The sequence below is a fragment of the Schistocerca piceifrons genome, chromosome 1 (assembly GCF_021461385.2).
Source record: "Schistocerca piceifrons isolate TAMUIC-IGC-003096 chromosome 1, iqSchPice1.1, whole genome shotgun sequence".
Classification (NCBI taxonomy): Eukaryota; Metazoa; Arthropoda; class Insecta; order Orthoptera; family Acrididae; genus Schistocerca; species Schistocerca piceifrons.
Window position 1 is genome coordinate 917709978 of NC_060138.1, and position 22202 is coordinate 917732179.

A 22202-nucleotide genomic window follows, 5' to 3' on the forward strand; every position below is an offset into this window, starting at 1 on the left:
ACACTGGTAAACACCAATGAAAATGCTACGTTTTCTGCTTGGAAACATCTATATATACCATTAAAAATCTGTTGTACAAATCAAAGAAATACGTGAAGGAAAAAAAAAAAGTGGAGCACCCAGAGGACGTGGTTGGACATCAATATAACTTTGTACACGCACACACCACTGGTGAGTATGTAAATGGTCAGAGTTGCAATTCCCTGTGGCTGATAGAACAGACACCAAAGTGCATTATCATTGTTCATGTTTAGTGTTGTTATCAGGCCTGACAATGTATATTAGGAGGTGTGAACATTGTCAGATATTCAGTGATCACTGTGAAGGTCATGGAGACGTCACATATTCGTGTGAGGCTGTGTTATCAGCACCAGGAAGAGTTTGAAACTGATGTCATTTTGAGTCTACATTTTGTCATTTTGAGTTTACATTTGGCTGGCTGGCTGAATCGTGCAATATCCAGATTTACGGGGTATTTTTATGTAACAATGGCTCAGTGTTGGACTGCATGGAAACATGAGGACAGACATACCTGTAGTCAAGGTTATAATCAACCCTGAATGACAACCACGGGGGTGGATCACCATACTGTGCACCAAGCACATCATATCCCCTTGACAGCTGCACCAGCCATCTGAGAACAAGTAATGGACTTCCTGCAACATTCTGCAGTTAACACCACAACACAAATGGCTTTGTTTGGAGTGGTTCTGTGACTGTAAAACACAGACTGCTGATGAATGGTGCTGGAATGTGTTCATCAAGGACTTGTAGCTCTGCACTGCCCTGGATGACAATCACCAGCAAGTACGACAGAAATCTGAGGAGAGTCCCATTATTTCAATGTTTTAAAGAGGCTCCCTAATGTTAATCCTGGTTTCTTGGTGTGAGAAGCCATCAGGTATAATTCAGGTCATGGCAGACAGTCACTGAGGGTACTCTGATGGCACAACAGTGCTTCACAAGCATACTGTATCTTCATACAACAGCACTATGATGCCATTTTTCAACACAACATTGCCTGTCCACACATGCCAGTATATCAAAGACCAGTTAGAACAGTTGTGGGCCAGTTTGCCTCAGGAGAGGACAAAATGGCTTCATGACGTCTTTCACAACAGAACCAACGCATGCATCCGGGCCAGAGGGAGTGCAAAGTCAGGCTGATAAGTGGGCTCACACTATCAAGCATTTTGTAAATTTAACTTGATTTTGTAATCATTGTAATAACATCGTATACCCTCTCAAACTGTGAAGTTTCATTTTGTTTCCACCTCCCTTTCTGGGTGATTCACTTTTTTTTTCAGCAGTCAGTACATTACTGTGGTTTGTTCATCAGTATTCATAAACAGTGTCAGACTGGTTAAACTATCCAGACTGTATAGAAAAGAAAAAATAATTTGATACTGAGACTGGTGAAAACTTTGATTTCAGGCAACTACCTGAAAACAGGCAACAGAATTCCAAGAAAAAAACTTGGAAAATGTTATCAAAAGACTGCAAGCCACAGAGATGAACTAATTTACAGAAGAAATGCACTTTATACTGCAATGTAATGCATGTAGGTCTACAGTTCTGGTACTTTGATGAGTTTATCATTTTAATAACATATGTGGCAGCTGTATCTGCATATCATTTGATGCAGGTAGTCCTGTAATCACTAGAGCCCACAAAAATTAAACTTCATTCTTGCTGAATTAAAAGAGTACAAAGCATTATAGTACAGGTTGTCATTAAACAAATAATATAATTAAACAAGAAGAAGAAGCATTGGTTAAAAACTGAATGATGCAATATATGATGAAACAAAGATTACTACACAAAACTTCAACAATTATTTACAAAATTTATGATAAGCCTATTGAGAAGTATTCTGTGAATAGCTTTTCTGTGAGTAAGTCTTGATGTCCTACCTTGATGGTGTCCTCGATGGCTCCCTGTATTGTTCATCAGAAAGCTGAAAATAAGTGTTATTATTTACACAAAAATGTTTTCCAGATACAAAGTAATATGGATGTTCATATATTCAATATAAAAAATATAAATATGAATTAATATAATGTTCAAGCAAATGTAGAGGAAATGGAGTAGAGCCAACAGGCTATTTGATATACAAAAACAGGAGTCCTGGTTCATAAACATTCTCTTAACAGCTGTGCATATATGTATTTGACAATTTTCTTATTCTAATCAATAAATACGAATATAAAATATGCACAAAAATAATAAATTATAATTACTAGTTTGAGCAAGCTGGTACAATGGTACAGGATCGCCGCTTAAAAAAAAAAAAAAAAAAAAAAAGTTTACTATTTGTGGCTTATGAGATTGAGAAATAGCCAAGCCTGTACCTCAGTGAGTGCAGGACAGTACTTAAAAGCAACAATCAGACTAACCTATGTACCTAGGTGATGTTCATTAATACAATGAATGGAAACGACATAAAACCAAATGGGAAACGACATAAAACCAAAGACATGCTGATTCAATTTGAGTATGTCCCATAACCCTCTTTCATAACCAAATGTGCTGTGGGCTAATATACATGGGGAAGTCAACAATAAAATTTAAATGTGTCCTTTATTCAAAGAGACCAGCAGGAAATATAAATGAAAATATTAAACATATTATATTTGTTCTGTTTCTGCCTGCTGTCAGATTCTGTGGGATTTAGAATATCATATGGATTAGAATCAAATACAGGTAATGCAGGAGTAAGCCTAATAATGAATAAGAAAACAGGATTGCAGGCAAACTTTTAAGAACATCATGACATTGTAGTCACGATAGACACAAAGCCAACACCTAAAACAATAATACAAGTTTATATGCCATTTAACTCTGCAGGTGATGAAGAAACTGAAAGAATGTACAATAACATATAAGACATTATTCAGACAATTTAAGAGAGATGAAACTTTAATTGTGATGGAGAACTGGAATTTGATGGTAGGAAAAGGAAAGGGAGGAAAAGTAGGAGAACATTGACAAGGAGAAAGGAATGAAAAAAAGTTGCCTGGTAGAATTTTGCATGGAGCATAATTTACTCATGGTTAGCACTTGGTGTAAGGTTCATGAACGCAGGTCGTATCTATGAAAGAGGCATGGGGACACAGAAGGTTTCAGAGTGATTACATAATGGCAGGACAGAAGTTTTGAAACGAGATTTTAAAATGCAAAAAAATTCCAGGGGCAGATGTGGACTCTGACCATTATTTATTGGTTATAAACTGGAGATCACAACTGAAGAGATTGCAAAATTATAATAAACTGACAAGATGGTGACTGGACAAACTGAAACAACCACAGGCAGTTGAGAGTTTCAGAAGCAGCATTAAGCAATGATAGGCTGAAACACAAGAAAGAAATACAACAGAAGACAAACAAGTACCTTTGAAAGATGAATTAGGTGAAATATTGAAGGCCACAGAGAATCAAATAGACAAAAGATGAATCCCAGAAGAACTCACAAGATGATGCATGAGATATTGAGTCTAACTGACGAATAGGGAAAATCTAAGAGGATAGCAAATGTTGCAGGCGAAAGGGAATACAGATGTCGAAAAAATGAGATTGACAGGAAGTGCTAAAAAGATAAGCAAATATGTCAGATGAGAAATAAAAGGATATAGATGCATGCATAACTATGGGAAATATACAGAGTGTCCAGTGAAGAAGTCCCCAGTTTCAAAACTAAACATCTCAAAAACTACGGTTAATAGACAAGTGTAACAAAAGGTATGTTTACAGTGTGTGAATTTTATACGGAAGTTTCAAAATAGTTTGGAAAGCTGCTAACATATAGCGCTGTACACTGTGTAACTCATACAGTATCAGCATGCATAACACATCACAATCTTTTCAAAATGACCACTACTCACAGTACAAAGATGGTGCAAATGAACAATGAAAATTCCCATCACACCTTGTAGTGTCTCAATGGAAATGGATTCAGATGTCACACACGTCAGTGATTCAGGCTCATCCACTGTGGTGAGATGGCCTAATAGGCAAGTGTCTTTCAGTGTGCCCCACAAAAAGTAGTCACAAGGAGTCATATCAGGTGAATATGGAGGCCAGCTCATCCCTGCACCAGTTAATTTGCAATAATACATTGCACTGATTCTATTCTCCAAGTACTCATCAAGAAAGTGAAACACCTGTTTGGTGTGATGTAGTCCAGCACCATCCTGCATTAACCATTGGTGTCTAGTTGATCCGTTATATGGTGACAAATTGTTCCAAAATTGCAAAGTAACATTCACTGGCAATCATTTCTCACACGAAAAAAGGGCCAGTCATGCCTCTGTTGCATACTGCAGCCCAAACAGTAGCTTTGAGTGACTACAGTGCTTTTGCTTCACACAAATGGGGATTTTTGGAACCACAAAATTGCCAGTTTTGTTTATTCATGACTCATTCAAGTGGAAGTGTGCTTTACCTGTGTAACAGATGCATCCAACATCAAATCCTTCATTTTCAATCAATGTGAGAATGTGGTTCATTAAGTCAGTTCTGCACTGCACAGCTCATACATGTGGCTTTGGATTTTGAGTACAAACATGTGCAGGCTCTGTCTCAGTATTTTCTGCATGCTGAAATGCTTCAAACCAGTCTTTGCTGCAATTCTTCAGATGGGTTTCCTTGGATTTTGCTGAATAATTCCAGAAACCATGGTGAGATTTTCATGAGTACCTACAGTTTGCCTGGGATCATCATTCCCTGCTACACTATCAGTTACACTATCTGCTGGAGTTTAGTAAAGAGTTTCCAAATGGTTTTCACATCAGGTCCTTTCAGAACATTAAATGTGTTTGAAAATTGCACCTTGTTGCTGAACGATTGTGTTCTAACCAGTGGTATTCCAGTACCAGAAAAACATGTTATTCAATGAAATAAATGCTTTCAATCTCTACCTTCAGTTCACTAACTTCCTTTCACATTTCAACAGGGGAACACATTGCTATGAGCTAGATTATATTATGTTAGATTAGATTAATACTTGTTCCATAGATCATGAATACGACACTTCGTAATGATGTGGAACGTGTCAGGTTAATAAAAGATGTCTGTACAAGATATTACATTACACAAAATATTGCATGACACTAATGTTTAAGTTGGTTTTTTCTCCCCCTCCCTTAATTTATATCTAAAAATTCAGCCAATGAGTAGAAGGAGTTGTCACACGAAAAAATGGCCAGTCATGCCTCTGTTGCATACTGCAGCCCAAACAGTAGCTTTGGGTGACTACAGTATCAGTACTACATACTATTATTACAGCACCATCTGTCAGCAGCTTTCCAAACTATTTTAAAACTTCTGCATAACTTCTGTATAAAGTTTTTAGAGTATTCACAATAAATGTACAGCTTTTGAGGGGTTTCATTTGAAATCAAGGACTCCTTCACTGTATATACCATCTATAGGAAAATTAAAGAAATCTTTAGAGAAATGATAAGCAGTTGTATGAATATCAAGAGCTCAGATGGCAAACCACTTTTATACAAAGAAGAGAAAGATGAAAGGTGGAAGGAACATACAGAGGGGCAATTGCAAGAGGAACAAACTTGAAAACAATACAACAGAAGGAAAAGAGGAAGTAAATGGAGATGAGTTAGGAGATATGATATTGTGATAAGAATGTGACACAGCACTGAAAGAACAATGTTAAAATAAGGCCCCTGGGACACACAATATTTGCTCAGAATTATTGAGGTCCTTGGAAGTGCCAGCCATGACAAAACTATTTCACCTGATGCACAATAAAAAGCAGACTGGTGAAATATCCTCAGACTTAAAGAAGAATGTAATGATTCCAAATCCAAAGAACCCAGGTGCCGAAAGGTGTATATGCCACCAAACCTTTAGTTTCATAACTTATAGTTACAAAATACTCAACAAATTATTTGCAGAAGACTGAAAAAACTAGTAGAAGAGAGGAAGATCAACTTGGATTTGGGAAAAATGTAGGAACACACAGGGTAATACCAATCCTACAACTCATCTCAGCAGAAAGACCAAAGAAAGGCAAATCTATGTTTATAGCTTTTGTGGATCTAGAGAAAGCTTTTGACAATGTACGTTGGATTACATTCTTTGAAATTCTGATGGTAGCAAGGATAAACAACAGGGAGCTGAAGGTTATTTATAGGTTGTAAAGAAACTAGATTGCAGTTACAGAAGTCACTGGACATGAAAGGGGAGCAACAGTTGAGAAGGGGGTGAAACTGATTTGTAGTCTATCCTTGCAGTTATTCAATCTTTACGTGGAGCAAGTAGTAAAAGAAAACAAGGAGAGACATATTTGGAGAAGGCATTAAAGTTCTGGAAGAAGAAATAAAAGCTTTTAGGTTTGCTGTGCTGATGAGAGCGTAATTCTCAGAGGCGGCAAAGGACTTACAAGAACAGTTAAAAGGAACAGATAGTGTCTTGAAAAAGAAGTTACAAGATGAACATCAACAAAAGTAAAACAAGGTCAATGGAATGTAGTTGAATTAAATGACCCAGTGCTGAATGAATTAGATTAGGAAATGAGACACTAAAAATAGTAAGTGAGGTTTGGATAGTAAAATAACAATGATGGACGGAGAAGAAAGGATATAAAATGCAGACTGTTTGCAGCATGATAATTATTTTTAAAATAGAGGGATAAACATCTAATAAAAATTTAATTGTTTGTAAGTCTTTGCTGGAGGAATTTGTCTGGAGTGTAGCCTTGTATTAAGGGGAAATGTGGATGATAAGTGATTCAGACATGAAGAGAATAGAGGCTTTTGAAACATGGTGCTAGAGAAGAATGCTGGAGTTTACTACGGCAGACTCAGTAACTAACAGGGATGTACTGAATCAAAATGGAGACTATCTTACAGACTTCTGCAAAGCTTTTGACTTGAAACTCATGTCCATGCACTCTGCAAGATATCTACATAAAAGGACCACTTGGAAATCACCAAATCAAAAGTGATTATATTGCAGTTTCCACTAAAAAATATTTCTGAAATCCAGAACTTTAGAATTGGGAAAGTAGTTTTAGATGCAGGTCATTACTTAATGCAAATCAAAGCAAAATCCCGGACGAATAGATGCGGACCTAACAGCAAGTGGTTTCCAAGGGTAGATGCAGAATATCTGACAGTCTCCTACAAGACATGCATGTACAAGTTCCAAGAGGCTGGTCTGACCTATGCCAAACACTAAAAACATCAGCTCTGAAATTAGGAAAAATTCCATGAAAATATAAACATAGACAGTATGGCACAAACTCTGACAAAATGATAGAGGCCAGAATCAAAGTTTGGAATCAAAGGAACAGATATAGAACTTCTGAAAGACAGGAGTCTTTCCTAAAGACTTTAGAAATGACCTACAATATGATCTGCAAAGAAAAATGAGATTACAAAAAGAACAGGCTTAAAGAAACAGAAGAAGACTTCCTCAAAAACAACACCAGTGCTTCTATAAGATGATCTATTGAGTGACTGGAACATTATAGGTGAATACTAAAGAGAACTGCAAAGTATTGGCTAACTACTTTGAAGAATTACAAGAATTACTCAACTGTGATGCACCAAAAGAAAGATTTCCCTTTCAACCCCTATGCCAAATCCAGATTCAGAACCCCCACACCATAAAAAAAAAACAGCAGATATCATGACTGTTTAAAAACAACAAAGCCCCAGTGAAGGACAGCATTACTACTGAAATGTGGAAGTTAAGAAAAGGTGAGCTTTTAAAGATAATACACACATGTTTAACAAAGATCTGGGAAACTGAAACGATTCCCCAGAACTGTAAATCTGCATAAGGAAGATGAAAAGGTAGACCTGAACAACTAAGAGGCAAGTCTCTCTTTCCACTCACATACAACACTCTTTCAAAGGCTTCCTTAAAACGTTTGGAACAATAGGCTCACGACCTGATTGATGACTGCTGAGCAGGATTCAGAAAGGGTCGATCATGTGCTGAACAGATATGGAACCTGATGATGATATTAAGGATCCATCAGAAAACAAGCAGAATTCTCACCCTTATTGAGTGTAAGGTGGCCTATGACTCTATCAATGGACATCATTTTTGACACTCTAAGTGAGCTTCGAGTGCACAGTCAGACCAGAGAATTAATCTGCCAAATTCTTAAAATACAACAACTAAAGTAAAAATCCTCAGTGAAGTCTCTGAGTCTTTAGAGACATGTACAAATCTCATTCTGAAAGATAAATAGCTTTTGTCACATGACATTTGAAGTGTATATACTGGAATCATGAAGCCATATTCTGTACTAAAAATATACCCAGAACCATAGCTGTGACACTGAATAAATATTTAGAAATAAACTTTTGCCTTATTCACTCACTGAAAGAAAAAACATATTCTTACTTTTTGCATCTGTTGAAATTGTATACAAAATAAGAACTTGAAAATTTAAACACGTGGTTTTCTCACAGTGTCGTGAAAGACTCCTTGAAAAATTCCTTACTAGGAGTGAAAGTGTTATTTCTGTAACAAAACACTAAAGGTATCATTAATTTTAATATCCAAGCAAATACTTGTTAATACAAACCTGTGTGTTGTAGGAATCTGAATAATCTTGTTGCTGTTGCTGTTGCTGTGGCTGCTGTTGTTGAGTGTAAACGTCTTGTGAACTGTAACTAGGTTGAACGTAGCTGTTGGTTCTCTGAGGTGCTGTCGGTTGAGGTGCTGTTTTATACGTATTTTGGTTGCCCCTGTATGGCTGTTGCTGGTTGTTTTGGCTTCCAGTGTACTGCCCATAATCTTTTTGAAAAAAATTGTAATGCAATTACTAATTACACTATTATAACAAACTATATTAACAAAGATGTATTTTGTATTTGCTAGAAATTTCACCAAACAGAAAATTTAGCTCTACAAAGAATTACAGTGATGTTTGTTATTGTACATCTAGACAACTAGATAATATCACTGTTGTAAACATGTTCTATGAACTGCAGTAACTGTTCAGCAGTTGTTACACCAACAAATGAATGCATTTTATAAGAGGTATGATCAAAAAGTAACGGCATTTTTTAATTTCACTGGCTTTATACACCCAATTTTCAAAACTTTTTTTTCTTGTAGGTACACCTATTACTGCTGTCTGTTTGCATTTTCAGCTGTTTTGAATATTTAGTTTATTGTTGACAATCAAAAAGGTTATACATGTTTTTGAGTGCTCAGCAAATTTTTACTTACAAAATATATGGGTAAAAGAATTTGCATTAAATTTTGCTTGAAAAAAATGGAATAAATTGCAACACCACATTCAAAATGTTGACTGTGGGTTTTGGTGAATCTAATATGAGTAAGACAAGAGTTTATGAATGGCATAAACGTTTCAAAGAGTGTCCAGAAGACATTGAAGACAACAACCACCCTGGGAACCCTTGCACATCAATTACTGGTGACAATGAGCAGGAAGTAAAGAAAATTGTTCTGAAAAATTGCCAAATCACCATCAGAGAGATTGCTGATGATGTTGGCATACTTTTTGGCTCACGCTAAGCAATTTGTTGGATGCCTGGACACGAAACATGTAGCAGCAAAGTTTGTTCAGAAATTATTGAATTTTGACCAAAAACAACATTTCACAGACATTGCTCAGGAACTGCTGAATGAAGTCGACAACAATCCAAAACTTCTAAAGAAGGTTAGAACACGTGACAGAACATGGGTATACATGTATGTTGTTGAAAGCAAGGCCCAATCATTCCAATGAAAACAGTCTGAAGAGCAGAGACCGAAATACTTCTCACTGTATTCTTCAATTACAATGGGACAGTGCTTCATGAATTTTTGCCTTATGGTCAGTAAAGAATACTACATGGAAGTTATGGATCATTTGCATGAGCAATCCAAAGAAAACGATCACGATTGTGGCAAAACCACTCATCGAAATTGCATCATGATACTGATCCCACACACACACATCAATGCTTCTTCGTGATTTCTTGGCAAAAAAAAAAAAAAAAAAAAAAAAAAAAAAAAAAAAAAAAAACACCTGTCATGTCGTCTCAGCCACCATATTCGACAGACATGGCCCCCTGCGACTTCTCTCTATTCCTGAGGCTGGAGAGAACAGTGAAAGGATGTCATTTTACCACCACTGACGATGTAAACATGGAATCGCTGAAGGAGCTGAATACCATAATGAAAAGTGAGATTCAGAAGTGCTTCCAAGAATGGAAAAAGCATTTACACAAGTGCATTATACCTGTGGGGGATTACTTTGAAGGGTCCAAAGTTGATGTTGATGATGAATAAATGAAGATAATTTAAGAAAAACAAAAATTCCTGTTACCTTCTGATCACACCTCATATGTCATCTAAGGTAGTAGAGGATAAATAACATTTAATACACATGCACTCTAAAGTTTGTTACTCATACTGAAATTTTATTGTTGTTGTGATTATTACTTTTTTATTTCTATTGACAGATATTTACAAGCTATGTACTGCCTTGTTCCATATCCAGGCAGCTTGCTTATACATAATCACAGCTGCCAACAATGAGAAGAGGCAAATATGGTGCAGGGTCTCCAGAAAACTCTGAAAACTGGTAGTCTGGTTTAGGTCTTAAAATGTTATATTTCAGGTACTTTCTGACCCCAAATAAAGATTATTTTCCAGGATTAAAAACTATTGTAAATGAAAAAAATCAGGTTAAGTGCAAGAGGCTAAAAATTAGTTTAATAACAAAGGGTGCTTTAGAAACATTTCTATAATTTTCAAATACTGCACAATCAATAAACACATATCTCAAAAATTATTAATGAAAATAAAATAAAAAACTGAAACAAAACCCATTTCCATTGTTAAAGGACAGGCCTGTCTTCAGTGTTTTAAACAAAACTATTTACAACCCTTCCTTGTCCACAGCCTCTTCCTGAATTTGTGTAAACTTGCCTAATACAGAATCTGGATTTTCACTGGTGCTTGAAGGTAATTCTCTTTTGAGCGACAATCTTATTGCACCTGGTCAGAAAAACCACAACAGCTTACAGATAATTACCTTGAACCTTAAGATGTCATTCAGTTCGAAAGCAGTTATATTTCTGTTCATTACGGTGATACATGCAGACTGAAAATTTTTTGTGATGACTCAGCATAACCTCTCTTAGTAACCTATGGTGACAAAATCATTTGTAGACGGTATTACTATGTTCTCAGGAAGGAAATTGTTACTAACTATAAAACATATTAATAGCATATGATTAGCAAAATGTAAACTGTAGCTTTTCCGATTTTTTTAAATCATCATATTTTAAAATTTTTATTTCCGTAATTTTTTAGTACCTCTCAAATTAAAATGATAAATCCATAACATTTATTGTCAATCTGTAGTAATTGGCAGCCATGCATAATGATTCATGAAATATGTACAATATAAATAAATTAAATAAAAATGTCAGACCCATACTTCTATTTAACACTACACTCTTCCCTATTGTACGCTGACACAGATACATGTCTGGTTCAGATACTTTTCACAGCAGACTGGTGTAAATGGAAAACAATCAGAAGACATGATGAAATGTTCTGCCAGTTTAAAACTGCGCACCAAAAACGATCCAAACCTGAACCTTTGTTTTTATAGGCAATGCTCTCAATAGCTGAACCATCTAGGCAGTCTCACTGTAGCTTCAATCTGTCAGTATCTCTCTCCTATATTCCTAACTCCTGTGGGGGCTTTTCTAAATGCCCTTTTGCCTCACTCTTGGAGGGTAAGGATATAGTGGAGTATGCTGTAGACATAGTGTAACCATGAAGAGTATGGTTCTAGTAAAAATTCTTCAGAAAACCTGTTTACAAACAAGACAATAAAGCAAAACTGTAAAATAAGCCTTATTAATTAGTTCTAAAATTATATATTTTGGAACATGGAGACACATGGCCCTGGCAGTCCTATTTAACATAGGTCTGAAATGCCCTCAAGCTTCTTTCAGTATAAAATCTGTATAAAAATGCAAAAGAATAGTAACATATCATTCCCCAACACTAAATAACACCCCAAAAGTGTTTGCAAATAATTGTCAAAATGTGTAGGAGCAGATGTGATAGTTCCTTAAATTCAGTAATATAGAAACTCTGTGAGTGTATGTGTGAGTGAGAGAGAAAGAGAAAGAAAGAGAGAGAGAGAGAGAGAGAGAGAGAGAGAGAGAGAGAGAGAGAGAACATGACATGACATGCATGTGCCAAACTTACCAATGTCTCGATAAAGTTCAACATCTTCATCATAGTTGTTATAATAAGGATCATACTGAGCAGCTGTGTCATATTGCTGTGAGCTATTATAGATGGTTGGATTTGTAGGAACTGCAGATTGTGGCTGTGGCTGGTAACTATTGCTGGGTTCCACCCTGTCACATATAAACATTATACGATTTAGTCTGATTATAGCTGCAGAGAAATATGGTGTCGATTCAGATGCTTCACTGCTACAAGCACAGAAATTTAAATTGGTTCAGGAGTGAGATCATATAAAAGGTCTCTTGCAGTACTGTAATACCATGCCAATAATTTCATAATACTCAAAATCACACCAAGTCTTCTCAAAGAAGATTATATCCTTCACATTTATTCCTTGTTCTAGACACAGAAGACAATGGTAAAACACCATCCAAGTGCACAATTAAGGTATGCCTTGTTTTAGCTTTTAAATTTCCAAGAATTATTTAATTTTTGGGTGTTACATGAACAACGCACAGAGGATAATGTATGTAAGCCTGAACAGAAAAGAATTGTGGAACCAACACAGATATTTGGTTCTTAAGCTGGACACCACTAATTTAGTACAGTTCCTATAAACCTAATAAAACACTCACACACACACACAATAACACTCTCTAAGTAGTCTAATAGAACACAAATAATGGATTTGGCCTTTATCTGTCATTAACTTGTTAACTGTTGACCTACAAGATATACCTGAATCCAAAACTCTGCCTCTCAATGTCTACCATATCCTACTGGCACCAGCCCAGTTATTGTTTAGGCATAAAACAGTCCTATTTCTGATTTTTGATTACTGAAACTGTCTTCCTTATAAAAGTTGTAAATACCTTTGATCCTCATAAATAATCAGTATTTACCCTGCCAGAAAATGTCACCAGGAAATATTGAATTTTCTTGTTAGTAATCCCCCTACACTCTTCATGTTCTTATGGAGCCTAAAAACTATTTGCTTTTTATGTGAACTCGTTTTGAGGACTGTTATCAACTATCTCATTTACTATATTAACGTTTTGGCCCTGTTGGGCTGCTGTATTGGCACAAAGTAGCCATGAAGGTGTACTTCCATGTACACGTGTTTGTTAATTCTGAAGAATGACATAATCCAAAATCTCAGCAATAATTCCACTGTAGGTTATGGGGCAATCAACCACACAGCATTTCAACTATATGCTGAATGTTTATCTTGACTCCTTCCATACCTGTTGCAGTAAGTATTACAAACTAAACATGATTTCACACTGTATCATACCTGAATGATTTAAAAATCTAGAACATACTACTATGAAAATATTTTGATGCTCTGAAAGCAAACAATCATTTAAATGGCAGTGCTGCCATAAAAGTCTAGCAGTAAAACGCACACATTTCTCATCCAAGAAAGAATGTTTGAACTGAGGTTTTAAATGTTTCTAATGATGTGCATGTTGCTAAATCTGGCAAAAATGTTCAACACAGACTCAATCCATTATGAATATATTATCCTGTTTGCTGTTTTCTGTGTGTCTGGTGGTTTTACTGTCAATCCACAGTAGCACATAGTTTTACCATCTGTCCGAAATAGCATGATTGCTGAAAGAGGTTCTGCAATGTGCTACTCCACATGAACAAGTAACAATTTGTACTTTTGCTTATTTATACCTATCTGAATATGCACTGCAGCCAAGATATAGAGGTTCTGTTATCAGTTTTTACATAGCTTTTGTCACAGAACATCAAAAGACATCACAGTGGATGCAAGAAAAGTAAGAGCAGTTATGTGACAATTTCTTTTTCAAAGACTTACAGTGGATCACTGTTACATGGGATGCATGCTTTCTTAGCAAATTCCATGGATGAAATCCTCTCAGGATATCAGCCAAGTGGCAGTGTCATCTTTTAGCAATGTTTCAACAAGGCGCTCACTTGTCATCTTCACCTAAAGATGACAAGTAGGGGACTTGTTGCAACACTGCTTCAAGACAACACTGCGACACAATTGATATCCCGAGAAGATTTCATCAATGGATTGGAATTTTTGCAATGTTTTGTGGAGATTATACTGTATTTGAAGACTCAGGTAGTTTCAATGGCAAATTCAGTTTTGAATCTGTTTCCATTGTGAAATCTATCTTTTAAGCCAAAGAAGAGAATATTGTTGTAACTCAGTAACTACAGGAATATTTGTCTATTTTGGATTTCACACTCTTTGACAGTGGAGCAAATAGCTCATCATGTCTCTTGGAGCAATGAAATGCTTAATTTTTTTTTTTTTTTTTTTTTTTTTTTTTTTTTTTTTTTTTTTTTAAAAAAAAAGTAGCACTTTTATGAAACTGTTAATGGCAATGAAACCTGGATTTATAATTTTGAAGTAGAATTTTTATGCAGAAAAGAGCTTGTTTCAAGTTCTGCAGACTTCATATTTGCTTGTTCATTATGATTTCTCTCCCACACATAGCCAAAAAATTGTTGTGAATACTTAGCTGCTGTTCACTGAAATGTCATTTCTAAGTTTCTCAAAGATGCTGAATGATGCAAACAAAGACAAAATGGTAGGTGAGTGATTTTTGAGAATGAAACATGCAATGAATGTAGCATGTATCATTTTGAAAGAGTAAAAAAATGATCATTCTACACTAAGTAAGCTTTCGGCCAAAAAGGCCTTCATCAAAATTAGACAAAACACACACACACACACACACACACACACATTCTCACGCAGTTGTGTTTGCATGAGTGTATTGTCTAATTACAATGAAAGCTTACTTGTTAGACAGTCTTTTTGTTGTGACTATCTATGACTCAGTAGCCTACTATATGGTGAGCAGCACTCTATCCTTTTCATAATATTGTGATTATTCTAGCCGGCATTTTCCATTGTTTGATTTGACCATCCTACATGATTTTCTTCAGTCCTAACATAAAATTTACCGCTTACAAGTGTTAACTTACCTTATTGTGAACAGCATTTTAGAACAGGCAAAGAAAATCATTGTTTTTAAGACTTACTGATAATATTAAGTACTTAACGGTATCATTCACTGTGTTATGAAATATCTACTTAGAGAGGTACTACAGTCTGTTATGTCAGTCCTCAATCAGTTTTCTAAAGTATTTAACATTTTTAATGTAACCCAATACTCTGCAATGCAATGACATGAAATAGAGTAAGTTTTTACCTGATAGTGTTTTCATTTCCATATTCATCCTTGATCAGCTGACTCCTTGCTGGAAGTGGTCTGTTATATGTTTCTTCGATGTCACTGTCAGAGTCTTTAGGCCTTTTAATAATTCTTGATTGCTCAGCTGTTTCTTTATGTGATGGTCTTTGGCTGTATGGATTTACAGTCAATGATGGTCGAGGTAAGGTAGGCGAGTAGTCAGTATTATTCAGACTGTCATTTGGAAGTGAAGTACTTGTAGGTCTCCTGCTTCTCAGTCTTGTTAATTGGTTTGCAGAAGGTCTCCTTGCAACAGCATGAGTCTTTGAAGTTGTCTGTAGCAACTGAGCACTGGGAATTGTGGTATCAGTGGTTAGGACAGGATAACCAGTGTAGATAGTAGGTGATGTTCTGTTAGAAGAAGACTGTAAATTCAGAGAGACAGGATGCCTTCTATTTTGCCTACCTATTACATTAATTTTATTATTTTCTTGAATATCTGAGATATTGGTGTCGGAAATGTGGGTATGATTTGGATTTCTGGGTAAATAATTAACAACATTTCCTTTAAATGTTGCTTTAATGGTTTCATCATTGTCACTGCTCTCAGTGAAGTCCACTTTCAGTGCAGCTGTGTCAACATATTTCACTGGTATTTCTTTGTTGATGTAACCTGGAGCATTAGTGTCAATGGGTACAGGATGCTGTGCAGATATTTTACCTTCGTTAACCCCTTGCCATTCAGAATCCTGTGTATAAAAATTCTGTCCCTGTTTTAGTAGTTTCCTGTCTGGTGTTGTGTGATGCTTTTGTTCTGTTTCTGTGGGTTCTGAAGATGTGTGACTGCCTCCTTGAAAATAATTCCCTTGCAGATTGTCAGAGTTCTGTCTGTTTGGCAATTTTCTTTTGTTAGATTTTGTTCTTATGGTTGTCGTTTCACTACCATGATTGTATGTATTGTCATATCCTGCTATTGTTGTTTCGTACCTTTCCTCCTGTGCTGCATAATCAGTATACGGCCTCTCCTTATCAGAAGCAGAATGTGTTCTAGAGCTAGTGGTATAATAAGAATCTTCACTGGTTTGTGCATGTTCTTTGACAGTCTGTGGGATTTTTTGAATATTTTTATGAGTTGTGTGATCATAGGTTTGACTGCCTTTGTAATTATTGTACTGCTGAGCAGTAACTGCTTTTCCCTTATCATCAACAGGAGATGTTGGTTCCTCAGCTAACTTGTACTGCCATTCTTTACCCCTTAAAGAAGTAGGTGCTTCAGTCACATGAGTCTTCTGTGTCACTTGATGATTATTTGGTATTCTCACAGTTCCACGCTGTTTAGCCGGTTGCTGCAGTGGTACTGCTGGTAACTTCTTTTGTAAGTCTTGTTGAACATACACTCTCTGCCTCCCTCTGCTCCTATTGATTTTGTGGGTAGCAACTGGAACTGTTTCAGTTTTAGATTTATCAACAGAAGACTGAGAATATTTTGCAGTTTCCTCACTGAAAGATGGTTCTGCATTTCCAGAACCAGAGTCGGTACTTTTCTGTGTTATATCATCCTCTTCCTCTTCAACTGCTGTTCCTTCTTCACTTGTCTCAAGTTCTCCATTATTTTCTAGTTCTGAATCATTCAATTTAGTATTCTTTGTGTTAGTTTCATTTAACTTTTTCTGATTTGGAATCTCACCTCTTAATTTCTCTATGTATGTGTCAAAGTCAAAATTTATGTCAGCAAATGGATTCTCTATGTGGCTAAACTTATTAACACCTTCAAAGAAATCTGGTGGAGGTTGAAAAAAATGATTCTCATCATCCTTTTCATTGACATAATCTTCATCATAGTCTCTCTCATTTTGGTCAGGGTACAGCTTTCCTCCAGATGATTTGTTAGGTCTTTGTCTGGGTTCTGGACTCAGTTGAGTAGCATGATGTTTATTTTGTTGTGTTGCTGTCGCTCTTAGAAGTTTTGCATTTGAATCTTGGGTGTGGCTGTCATAAGCAGACAGTGTGCTCCCAATATTTGGTATTTTCCTTTGTAAATATTCCACTCTTGATGGAATTTCCTTGTGTTTCACATGGTTTTGGGCAATTTGGCCATTTGTATTTCTCTCTTCTGGTGAGTGATGCTTAGTAGACACGTGGGAATAAATGTTAGGCTCATAATAATTTCTAATCCCATCTGTGACACTGGGCTCACTATAGTATGTGATACCATGTTGTTCAAGAGTTGCAGGCACTTTTGCCTGATGCCTTATAGATTCTTGTACAGAAGCAGTAGGGAAGCTAATTTGAATCTGTGAGGCTCCTTGTCTCATTTTTGTCAGTTTTGAAGAACTCTCTGTTAATGCATCTGCATTTCTTGTAGTATCAGGTTCATCAGCCACTCTGAAAAGTGGTTTCCCATTCTCATTATATGGAAGTTCATGCATAGATGTAAGTGGTCTCAGTACCTTAAAGTTGCTTTGTTCTCCATTTCTATTTGCAGAATTTGCATTAACATGCACAGGTGGGTTTACTGGGAAATGATTTTGGTTCTGTACATTAAACTGTTGAGAAGCAGAGGGAGCAGATTGGAAATATGAACCACCAAGATTAAAAAACGAATAATTTTCATCACCAAGTGGTGTGTAGTATATTATACCAGGCAGGTTCTGAGCATATGTTGCTTGGCTACTGTTTCCAAAGGAGACAAAATATTTTGATGGTGTAAGCGCAGTACTGACAGGAGATGACCCTTTCTGGAAAGCTTTGTTGCTACTTGGGACATTAACCCTTGTCTGAGGAGTTGTAAACAATGAGTGTGGACTAAGGGGATGAAAAGTTTTTGCATTATGTGTAGACTGCAAAGATTCTTGGGTTGGCCTCAATTCTAATGACTGAAAATTACGCACAACATCAGGATTAGGAATAGGCCGAAATCCTGAAGAAGAAACTGACTCTGATGGACTGCTACTAAATGACTGTGCTGGGGGCAGCCTGCCAACTGGTGGGGGTTGAGGGGCTGACCAGAAGGGTAGACGCTGGCTCTGGGGTGCAATCTGCTGTGGAAACCTGTGTCACCAATAAGGAAATAAATCAATAGTCAGTTTTCCAAATTTTCACATACTGACTAAGTGCTTGTGCAAAAGTAATAGTTTTTGTGAATTTCATTACATAAATTACTCTTTCCAATAGTTAATTATATGTCGAGTATCTGTGAAAATTGCATATTTGTTTGAAGTATGTACATTATTTACAAACCGTACACGCAGGCTTTTGAAAAATGACAATGAATGAAAATGCTGACATTAATCATGAATCTGTGAGTGAAATTTATGAGTCATTGATTTGAATTCTATCAAGTAAATGATTTTACATCTTTTCCTCTCCCAAAGCAGGGACATTCACATTTATGCAGAAAGTTTGGACTCTATTCTGGAGGAATCATAATGATTACAATATAAGCAGTTTACTGACCTACAGGAAGCTATACAGCCATTAAGTCACCAGAAAACCTATATAAAGCCATGCACAGATTGAACTTAATTACTTATGTACTTCATTTTAACAATAAATCTAACAAGCAGATTCAGTGCTGCGCTGTACAAAAGGATGAAATTGCCCCGGGCATCTTAAGGTCCATATTGAACTTGACAGAGGATGAAAGATACCAAACAGCCAGCAGAGGCTTAGATAAAGGCCAGATACTATAGTGGGAAGGGTAGGAGAAATATGTCCAGTCAGAAGAGTGAGTGTATTACCTGAGATGTATCTGCCGCTTCGCCCTCCTTTGAGGTGTCTCAAAGGTCAGGTAGTTGTCTTGAGTCAGCAGGTCAGAACTAATTTGTTGAAAATGAGCAATCAAAATTACTTACGTGAACTGCAGATAAATATTTATAAAGCTTTATGGTATATATTTTTATGAAATAGTAATAAATGGGCATAATTAGTTTAGTTGTACTAAAATATTTCATCTAAAATGATAAGTTAGAGTTGGCATCCAAAACTGTGATAAGAGTTACAACCACCATGAATTAACAAAACTGAAATGGGGTAATGGAGACTTTTAATCACTAGCATAAAAAAGTGAAGTCATTTCATTCATGTTAGTATCCAAATTGCAGTTAAAACATTTCTTCTTTAGGGCCATAAGGATAATATATATCTGATAATGACATGATTATTAGAATAGAGGCAAAAATGTTGAGCATGTTTAGACTGATGTGACATCCATATTACATCATTAGTGGACTGACTTATAACTGTCACTATTTTAATAAGGTAGTAAATCATGTAATATATTGAAAATAAAATGTTAATCATGGTGTGACAGTAGTTTGACAGATCCACTGTTATGATGCTACATAGTGTTGTAAGAGTTGAACTGTCAAACTACTGTCACACCATAATTACCATTTTATTTTCAATATATTACATCATTTACCACCTTATTAAAACAGTGACAGTTATATGACAGTTCACTAATGACGTAATATGGATGACACATCAGTCTAGACATACTTAACAATGGTGATAAATGCCACAACAGTCTGTCATAAATAAAGATTTGTTATTACAAGCAGCTATTTTGGTGCATCTATTCTATCAATTAAAATATCTTTGTTTTCTTTGAATAATTACATAAGGGATAATAATCAGATTTATGTTGCAGCAGCAGTTTCTTGGCTAATACACTATGAATAAGAGCAAGTTTTCATACAACAAGGGAAAGATTTTTAACTTAATGTCAGAAAGTATCCATCACATAATCCTTAAATAAGGTATCACTGGTATGAAGATACTTGCTTCACCAATAGGTCTTGGAAGCTTATTGTTTCTGAATTAAATAGCCTCCACCTTCCTTTCTATATCATAATCTTGTATATGTAGTCATTGTACAAGATAATTTATTAGGGTACATTTCTGTTTTGGTTTGCAACTATTAATCGAATTTGCTACCATTATTAATTCAGATATTCTGAGGAAGAATAAAAAAGGTAAAGAAACCTAATGAATAAAAAATATAACAAATGAACTATACTCTCAAAATATTTTGGGTTTTCAGCACAAAAATAACCACAGTTTGAATATCTACATTGGCACGCACCACGATAGTGTCAAACTTCATGGAAATTTTATGGGAAGACTTAGAATAAACACTATAAACAGAAAATCTACCAGAAGTTAAGCAATGTTTATATCTCTTTAGTTATGTTTCATTGTTAATATTACTTTTAATACAACTACCAACGACATTTACTGAGGAGATAAAAGAGGACAGAATTAATGAAACACTACTGTAAATCATTAATCAGCAATGAATGAAATTTCTGAATATCACCAACAAAATGGCAGGAAGAGCCAAAAACTGAAGCAAGAACTCCAAAAAGAATTGCATATCCTACTCATACTATAGTCTGAAACTGTACTTCCACAGTCACAAGCTAGTTTCACTTGATAGATGGCTTTCTGTTTACCACCCACATGGACTTTCCTGTTTTGGGTGTTGTATGTGTTTAGACACAGTAAGATGGATACTGGCCCATAATCACCATCTTCATTCATTTAGAGAAATTCATGGACAGTTTTGATCATACATTTCTCAAGCTACCAGTATCTTCCACAGGTCTTTGCTGTTAACTTTATTCCCAATATTCCTGCAGTTCCCTCAGTACAAATATGCTTCTTTTGCATGCAATTATGACCTTTGTATTAAATTAGACATGAAAAAAATCTTACTTTTTTCATTTGATTTTACTAGTACAAGGAGGACCTACCATTGACAAGGTGGAATCCCAACAATATTATAAGTTTTAAACATAAAGCCCCATTAGAAGCAAAATGTTGTTAAATCCCAGTTTTTATGGAGTGCATCTGATAACTATTTAGCACGATACTGTTCATTTTTATGAAGTTGGAGTATAGGACCACAGCAAATATTCTCCTAGATAATAACCACCGTAACAATATTTTTGTATACATTAGCAGCAGTTACACTGTCTATTATACCTCAGTACCTTCCTGGGTGGTACAGACTGATAATAGTGCTCTACAGGCTGTACAAAGCTGTTTTTCCATATTTTTTGTCCAAGTTGTTACCATGAGTAAATCTTGAAGAAAAGAACTCAAACTGTAACATTTACTTTGGATAATTGGAGCCATTAAAACTGGAATGCACAAGGGTCAAACAGTTAGTTCTCATACCATTGATCTTAGAAACAAATGAGTCACTGAGCTCTCAGTAGTGTAAAATATGAAATTCTTTGAAATTTAATTTCTTTCCATTTTTCTTCAAGCCAAATGTATAATAACTTACATTTTTCAGTGAGGAATGGGTGAAGAAGTAATTATGATGGCACATATATGATGAGAGTCTATTAACTGTCGTGGTATCCCCATGTTCACACAACATAGCAATTTTGGTGTGTTTTGGATCAAAGTTTGAATTTTCAACCATGTTTCTGACAGTATTACAAACACAAATATCTAAACTGGTTGGAAATATTTATAAGATTAATCATATTCTCTGCCATAACAATATTTCAAGTTATTGGGTTCCATATTCGACTTAAAAAAAGGATATTTTATTACATTACAAACTTGTAAGGCCAGATCAGTGTACATTCAAACAGAGAGTGGTGGAATACCCCATTCTTTGAAGTATTTATTTGCAACTGTAAATGCTGAACATACTTAAATAACATGTAAAACATACCTGTATTGTGCTGGCTGCACCTGCTGTTGTGTTCCAAATGATATAACTGCAATTTTATCCCCAGAGGATGCCCTCCCAGTTGGTGCCTAAAGGAATTGTAAACAGAAGAACTTCTTAGT

At 35.8% G+C, this 22202-nt stretch overlaps 1 protein-coding gene across 11 annotated transcripts in view; it reads right to left on the bottom strand.

Annotated features, from left to right (window-relative positions):
- LOC124717168 overlaps window positions 1–22202 on the bottom strand; it is a 344543-nt gene that overhangs the window by 80155 nt on the left and 242186 nt on the right. For all 11 annotated transcript variants that reach the window (XM_047244021.1, XM_047244012.1, XM_047244004.1 and 8 more), the window contains exons 6-9: window positions 22084–22169; window positions 12223–12377; window positions 8564–8775; window positions 1914–1957 (exon numbers count right to left, since the gene is read on the bottom strand). In XM_047244021.1, the coding sequence (XP_047099977.1) occupies window positions 1914–1957; window positions 8564–8775; window positions 12223–12377; window positions 22084–22169 (497 nt within the window). The remainder of the gene's footprint in view (window positions 1–1913; window positions 1958–8563; window positions 8776–12222; window positions 12378–22083; window positions 22170–22202) is intronic.